The sequence below is a fragment of the Helianthus annuus genome, chromosome 11 (assembly GCF_002127325.2).
Source record: "Helianthus annuus cultivar XRQ/B chromosome 11, HanXRQr2.0-SUNRISE, whole genome shotgun sequence".
Taxonomy (NCBI): domain Eukaryota; kingdom Viridiplantae; phylum Streptophyta; class Magnoliopsida; order Asterales; family Asteraceae; genus Helianthus; species Helianthus annuus.
In genome coordinates this window covers 27,433,522-27,442,165 of record NC_035443.2, presented here as the reverse complement: position 1 = coordinate 27,442,165, position 8,644 = coordinate 27,433,522, and the positions used below count along the sequence as shown (strand labels likewise).

Sequence of the window (8,644 nt, the reverse complement as noted above, 5' to 3'; positions counted from 1 at the left end):
CTTTATGTCTTTGGTTAACAATGGAATTAGAATTGCAATTAGGCTATGAATTCTTTAAAATTCCTTTAACTTAAGGAATTCAAAATCATTCCTACATGTGAAAGAATTCAAGTAAATTCATTGGAATCTCCGACTGGTCGAACCGTTTCGACCCACAGCGTTCTGACCCGTACCAATTTCGACGCGCACCGTTCGGCCCGTAACGTTTCAACTCGTACGTTTCGACCCGAACCGTTTTGGCCCGTAATGTTTCGACCTGAACCATTTCGACACATATGTTTCGACCCTAACCGTTTCAACCCGCACCGTTTCGACCCGAATCATTCCGACCTAGACCCGTATCGTTTCGAACCTAACCTATTCGACTCGAACCATTTCTACCTGTACCATTTTGACCCGAACCTAGGGTAGTCAGGGATGGGGTGATAGAAACCAAATACATCAAACATGGAATTGAGATTCCAATTCCAACAATTTCCAATTCCTATTAGAATGTCTAAATTCCAAATCCAATTCCTCCAAATTCCAATTCCTATACAAATTCCAATTCCAACACATTCCCGAACCAAATGCACCCTTAGATCATTTGGAACTTGGAAGGTATACAACGTCTACGTAGCAGCCATTCCACGAACCAAATGCACCTCGCGTCACCACCACCAGCTACCACCGCCGTTACCGTCCACCACTGACCACCGGCGCCACAGCTGACCTTGGCCAATACCCGGCACCACCACCGACCACCGCTACCCACCGCCACCCACCGTTGCTGTCACCCTCTGCCACCGACCAACGCCGACACCGTCGGCCACCCGCCACCACCACCCTCCGCCCGTGCCCCCACCCGCCACCGCTGCCTACGCCACCACCACCACCACCCACCACCAACACACCCCCACCGCTACCACCCACCATTCCCACCACTGCCGTCACCCACCACCACGCGCCCCCGCCACCTACGCCACCACCCACCGCCGACACACCACCACCGCCACCACCCATCACCAACCACCACTGCCGCCACTCATCACCACTGCCACCCATTGCCGATTTATTCCTTCGTCTTTTCCTACATACTAAACAACATGAGGTAATGATTCATTTAGTTCCCACATGGTAACCAAACAAGGACATGGATTGGTAATGATCCATTAATTCATTGTCCATTCCAATACCTCACCCATTCCGTTTTATAACAACTCACCCAAAACCCGTAAACACGTCCTATACGTGAAAAACGGCCCCGAAATACCTTTGTTTTATTAAAAATCAACAAAAACAAATTCTGGTGGGTCCTCGCGGGGCGCAACCTGTTTGGGAGAATGAGTCGCGAGGCGCGACAAGATAGACACCAGGCGTAACCCTGTGATGCCACGTGTCCCAGTCGTGTCAAGCCTAGCCCTTGACTCAGCCAAGCTAGGACCTAGCCTATACAGCTCGCGGGTCGAGAAAGCCCTCACTAAAACTCTCGCGGGGCGCGAGAAGGTGGCTGATCAGACCTATAAATAGGAGCTCGACGTTTCATTTCCAATTTGTTCAAAAACAAAAACTCTCTCTCAAATTCTCTAAATAATAGAAATTCTGCTCGGTATAATATCCCCTAAAAAGTGAAGCTTTGCCTCGTTGTAAGTATTATAACCCCCGGTTACGTATTAGTTACGCTGCCTGATTGATCTAGAGCTCCGTAACGCATGTCAAAGCTCTGCCTGACTCAGTCGTTTGAGTTCGGTCTCGAGGATATAATTGATGTAAAATTGGGTTATTATACTAACACGTGTGCATTATTGATTTAATAGATTATAACAAGGATGTCACCAGGAAATATCTAAAACAGCAATGTGAGTAATTCCTCTTTTTGTAAACTTTTTTACAAAACCTCAATTGTTTTAAATTATATTTAACAGTGATTGAGTAGTTGTGATTCTACAATTAGTGTCGGTATGTTGGGGTTTTGTATACATAACTTGTTACTACATTGTGAGTAGTAGCATGACCACAAGCCAGGATTGACAGTACCGTGTGTGGTAATTAAGTAGATATAAACAAATGTAATAGCGGATGCCCTCAATGTTTTAAATTGATAAAACTTGTTTTGATTAAACTGGGATTCACTCGCCAGTATTTCTTGTTGTTAAAACTTTTTAAAACGTGTTTCAGGTAACAAAATGTGAAAGCCTATCGTCACTTGTCTAGTTCTCCCAAAAGTGACGGAACTTCCTCAAAGCCTACTCCTTCGGGGTATTCTACTGATACCGAAGAGGGGATCTTCATCTTTAAGCCGCAATATGAAGAACCATTCCCTACGAAAAAGAGAGGATGGTTCAGTTGGGGAGTACATAAGCGTAGGAAGCGAATGAGAAAGTAACAGGAACAAAGGGCTTTAGCAGTAGCTAATAGGGAGATGAACGCCCAGACCCAAGACGTTGTCAATAAACGATTGGCCAACTTTCACATACTAGCCACCACTGCAGCAGATCCAAATTTAGACCAAATCATTGCACCACAGCCACTGCCACTATTCCCAACTCAACCCATGGAAATAGAACCTAACCAAGGAGACCAGGTTCCCATACCAGCATTTGACGCAAACGAGATACCTAGAATCCCAGAACCTAATCCTCTAATGTATGATCCATGGGAGGATGACCATAGGGATTACCAGGAACTGTATCCACATGAGGAACCAATACCAAACCCCATAGCACAATATACCAACCTTAACCCTCTAGACCCATATTGGGATAACGACCAGTATGTTCAAGAAATACTAGACAACCCGTACCCATATGGAGAACCTATACTATAGTACCCTGACCCAATACCCGCACCACCACCACCCATGAGTACAGAAAACGTGCAAGAACTCCACACATTTGATGAGGAGTTAGTAGATGAAGGAGAAAGGATAAGACAAATATGGGAAAAGCTCGTGTGGAAATACGACGAGCAAAATATGCAATACTGGATGAACCCGTAGTAATAATATATATATATATATATACATATATATATATATATACATATATATATATACGTGTAGTTTGAAAAAAAATCAATTAAAATGGATAACCTAATACCTACTGATGCATAACTAGTAGTGTGTTTCAATTCTAGTTGTAGATTGTAATATATATATGAAAAATAGAAAATGTCGCAATGCCCGACGATTTTGATCAATGTGTTTGTTTGCGTGATTGTTTGCATTAAATCTTATTCTCTGATATTAATACCTGGTAAATGTTATAATCCAAATGGACAATGAAGTGAATCAGGAAAACCAGAATAACGATAATAATGGAAACTAAATAGATAACAGTGCCATCCAACATATTGTGGCACAAGGGATTATAGACGCTATGCCATATATTATCAAGACTGTTAAGGAAGCAGACAATAATAAAACTAACAGTGGAAGTAAACGACCACCTACTGAACCCAGTCACAGCGTGAATAATGGACCATTACTTCAATTGCCTATTCCAAGAAGAAGAAGAACAATGTCATATGGTTGTTCTTATAAAGAATTCCGGTCTTGCAAACCTATACAATTCTCTGGTAATGAAGTCATTGCAGCTCTACGTTGGATAGAAAAGACTGAGGCAGTCTTAAAAATAAGCAAATTTGCAGAGGAAGATAAAAATTATGTTTGATTCTAATCTATTTAAGAATGCAGCCTTAGAATGGTGGAATACTATTCTCCAGTCTAGGGGAAGTGACAGAGTCTATAATATGGAATGGACTGAGTTTAAGAACATGGTCGAAAGAAAATTCTATCCTCCCAGTGAAAAAGAACAAATAGCTAATAAGTTCTTAAACCTTAGAATGACTGGAGTAGACTGCAAGGATTACACTACCATATTCTTTGAATATGCTAGAATAGTGCCAACCCTAGCTTCACCAGAACTAGTATTAATCTCTCGTTACATCTGGGGATTAATCAGTGAGATTAGACATGTAATCAAGGCAGCTAGACCACAAACTATAGAAGAAGCAGTAGAACTAGCCAATACCTTGACTGATGAATTGATACGTACACAAGAAGAGAACCAAAGAAAGAACCTAGTCCAAAAGCTTACCTAGGAATTTTGCTACGGTAATTCCAACTGTGGGAAAAATATAGGTTCTACTTCTGCACCTTACTGTAAGTACTGCAAGAAGAAGCATTCAGGAAGATGTTCCATATACTGCAACTTCTGCAAGATATCGGGACACAAGGAAGAAAACTGTAGGAAGAAACCCAGTAATGGAATATGCTTCAATTGTGGAGAAAAGGGGCATATCAAACCAAACTGTCCGAAACTAGCTCCAGCCATGAGCAGCAAAACTACTAAGAATGCTAGAGCATTTGCTCTGACAGCCGAAGAAGCCAAAATGATTCCGGACATAATTGTCGGTACATTTCTAGTTAATGATGTTTTTGCTAAAGTATTAATTAACTCTGGTGCGAACCAAAGTTTTATTAATACTTCATTCTGCAAACTTCTCAATCAACCATTAACTAAACTTCAACAAGAATATTTGGTCGAAACGGCAAATGGAGAATCCATTAAGATTAATAAATCTTGTAGGGAGCAAGAATAGAAATTTTAAACCAAAATTTTATTGCTAACCTTTACCCAATGAATCTGGCTGGATATGATATCATATTAGGAATGGATTGGTTAGTAACCAATAAAGCGAGTATTCTATGTGATCAAAAGTCAATACAAGTAAGTTCACCAAAGGGTGAAAAGATCACAATTGAAGGAGACAAGCCATCTAGATCCACAAAATTTATCTCCGTAATGAAAACAGCAAGTTATGCAAGGAAAGGATCGCTACTGTATATATGATTTCTATAATCATTAACACTAAAGAAAAAGAATTGAAAGATATTCCCGTAGTATCTCAATTCTCAGATGTTTTTCTAGAAGGGCTACCTGGATTACTGCCAGATAGAGAGGTTGAATTCAGAATTCACCTACTACCAGGGATAGCACTGATTGCCAAGGCACCTTATCGTTTAGCACCAGCAGAGATGCAGGAACTGAAGAAACAATTGGACGAACTTTTGGAGAAAGGTTTCATATAGCCTAGTTCATCACCGTGGGGAGCACCAATCTTGTTTGTCAAGAAGAAGGATGGATCAATGCGTGTGTGCATTGATTACCAAGAATTGAACAAGGTCAGGATAAAAAATTGGTACCCATTACCGAGAATCGATGATCCGTTTGATCAATTGCAAGGAGCTCGATTCTTTTCTAAGATCGATTTACGCTCAGGATATCATCAACTGAAAGTACAGGAAGAGGACATTCCTAAAACTGATTTCAGAACAAGGTATGGTCATTATGAATTTACCGTCATGCCATTAGGTTTAACCAATGCCCCAGCCGCATTTATGGACCTGATAAACAGAATCTGTAAACCATATCTGGATAAATTCATAATTGTCTTTATAGATGATATTGTCATTTACTCTAAGAGTAAAGAACATGCAGCGCATCTGCATACGCTTTTAAATTTGCTAAGAAGAGATGTTTTATGCTAAATTCTCAAAATGTGAATTTTGGTTACAAGAAGTACAATTCCTTGGACACCGGGTAAATCATGAAGAAATTCATGTGGATCCCACAAAGATCGAGGCGATTACTAAATGGAAAGTCCCTGAATCACCAACGGAGGAGAGAAGTTTTCTTGGACTAGCAGGTTTTTATAAACGGTTTATCCAAGATTTCTCTAGAATAGCCATTCCATTAACAAAACTGACCTGTAAATCAGTTAAGTTTGAATGGGGACCAAAACAGGAAGAAGCCTTTAGAATTCTTAAGCAGAGATTAACCAACGCACCCATACTAACATTACCAGAAGGAACTAAAGACTTTGTAGTCTATTGTGACACTTCTAAGTTAGGATATGCATGTGTGTTGATGCAACGTCAAAAGGTTATAGCCTATGCCTCTAGACAACTTAAGAATCATGAAGAGAATTATACAACCCATGATCTTGAATTAGGAGCCATAATTTTTGCCCTTAAGATTTGGAGACATTACCTTTACGGTAGTAAGTTTACCATTTTCACCGACCATAAGAGTTTAAGATATGTTTTTGGGCGAAAAGAGTTAAATATGAGACAGAGACGTTGGATGGAAATCCTGAGTGATTACGATTGTAATATCCAGCATCATGCTGGAAAGGCTAATGTAGTAGCCGATACTTTAAGTCGAAAGTATCATGAAAAGCCAAAACCAGTACGTTCTCTCAAATTAAATCTACAGATAGATTTAAATTAGCAAATTAGAGAAGTACAGGAATTAGTAATCAAGGACGATACTGAAAAATTAAAAGGAATGATTAAGGAATTAGAACAAGGAACAGATGGAATTTGTAGATTCCATAAGAAAAGAATCTGGATACCCAAACAAGGAAACCTACGCCACAGAATATTTGAAGAAGCCCATAAGTCTAAATATACGATACATCCTGGTAATGATAAAATGTATCAAGACTTAAGAAAGAATTTTTCTGGTGGATAGGAATGAAAAAGGATATAGCAGCCTATGTTGCCAAGTGTCTAACCTGTTCACAGGTTAAAGCTGAACATCAGAAACCGTCAGGTTTATTACAGCAACTAGAAATGCCGATATGGAAATGGGAATTAATAACAATGGATTTTGTTACCAAATTACCCAAGGCACAAAAAGGAAATGTTACAATTTGGGTGATTGTAGAAGATTAACCAAGTCTGCTCATTTCTTACCGATGAAGGAAACTTTTAGTATGGAACAATTAGCCAAGTTATATGTAAATGAAATAGTTTCATTACATGGAATTCCTTTATCTATTGTTTCTGATAGAGATAGTCTTTTTACTTCTCATTTTTGGACTAGTTTCCAAAAAGCAATGGGATACCTCTTAAGGACATAGAGGTAAATGAGAAACTTATGTTTGTAGAGAAACCCCTACAGATTGAAGACAGAAAGATCAAGAATCTCAAAAACAAGAGATTAGTTCTAGTCAAAGTAAAATGGGATTCCAAGAGAAGACCAGAGTACACTTGGGAGCTTGAATCAGAGATGCAGAGGAAATATCCACACATGTTCCAGTAGACATCGAGGACGAGTCCTAAAACAAGGTGGGGAGGATATAACAACTCACCCAAAACCCTTAAACACGTCCTATACGCGACAAACGGCCCCGAAATATCTTTGTTTTATTAAAAATCAACAAAAACAAATTTTGGTGGGTCCTCGCGGGGCGCGACCCGTTTGGGAGAATGAGTCGCGGGGCGCGACAAGCTAGACACCAGGCGTAACCCTGTGATGCCACGTGTCCCAGTCGTGTCAAGCCTAGCCCTTGACTCAGCCAAGCTAGGACCTAGCCTATACAGCTCGCGGGTCGCGAAGGCCCTCACTAAAACTCTCGCGGGGCGCGAGAAGGTGGCTGATCAGACCTATAAATAGGAGCTCACATTTCATTTCCAATTCGTTCAAAAACAAAAATTTTCTCTCAAATTCTCTAAATAATAGAAATTCTGCTCGGGTATAATACCCCCTAAAAAGTGAAGCTTTGCCTCGTTGTAAGTATTATAACCCCTGGTTACGTATTAGTTACGCTGCCCGATTGATCTAGAGCTCCATAACGCATGTCAAGGCTCTGCCTGACTCAGTCGTTGGAGTTCTGTCTCAGGGATATAACTAATGTAAAATTGGGTTATTATACTAATACGTGTGCATTATTTATTTAATAGATTATAACTAGGAAGTCACCAGGAAATATCTAAAACAGCAATGTGAGTAACTACTCTTTTTGTAAACTGTTTTTACAAAACCTCAATTGTTTTAAATATATTTAACAGTGATTGAGTAGTTGTGATTCTACAATTACTGTCGGTAGGTTGGGGTTTTGTATACATAACTTGTTACTACACTGTGAGTAGTAGCATGACCACAAGTCAGGATTGACAGTACCGTGGGTATTTCTTGTTTTTATTAAACTGGGATTCACTCGCCGGTATTTCTTGCTGATAAAACTTTTTAAAACGCGTTTCAGGTAACAAAATGTGAAAGCCAAATAGAAGGCAGCTGAAGAGCACTGAAGGCTTGGAAAAGTGGCTATAAAAGTTACCTAAATAAATAAAGAAGTTTTATTTCAATAAATTAGGGTTTATCCCTATAAACATGTTGTAATAGAAACTTGGGATTTTCCCACTTATTTATGATTATAACAGTGTGGTATTTTTAACTCTGATAAACTATTTCCTAACTACGGTCCTGATGTAATTTTCGCTACCAAATTAATAAACACCGATACCACTGATACTGGTCCGCGGCCGCCCACTCCCGGGATAGGGGTCGGGGGTTGCGGCATGTTTCTTCATTCATTCCATTACCACATACCAAACAGACCCTTAAGGCCATCTCAAACTTGTTGGGGCCTAAAGTGGATAATGAATACAGGGCCCTTCCGTCACAAAAATTGCTTTGATCCATAATTCATGTATCATATTTGTGTATACATGAAAGGTTTTTTTTTCTAGAATTTGAGGCCCTAAGAAATTGTGGTCGAAAAGTCATGCTTTATTTTATTTACCCTTGAGCTACCCCGAAAACAATTGTATATATACATAAAGTAAAATGCCAAATCGTCCATGAGATTTGGGCAG

The 8,644-nt window shown here is 39.8% G+C and overlaps 1 protein-coding gene across 1 annotated transcript; it reads right to left on the bottom strand.

The window, feature by feature from the left end:
* Positions 1-675: 675 nt before the first annotated feature.
* Positions 676-1,044, bottom strand: LOC110888000 (protein FAM98B-like). The gene has a single exon (XM_022135550.1). It carries the CDS (start codon positions 1,042-1,044, stop codon positions 676-678), a length of 369 nt encoding a protein of 122 aa, XP_021991242.1.
* Between the last annotated feature and the right edge of the window lie 7,600 nt (positions 1,045-8,644).

Bases quoted from the DNA above. Each gene is read 5' to 3' on its own strand.
- LOC110888000 (XM_022135550.1), bottom strand. From the start codon at position 1,044: ATGGGTGGCAGTGGTGATGAGTGGCGGCAGTGGTGGTTGGTGATGGGT.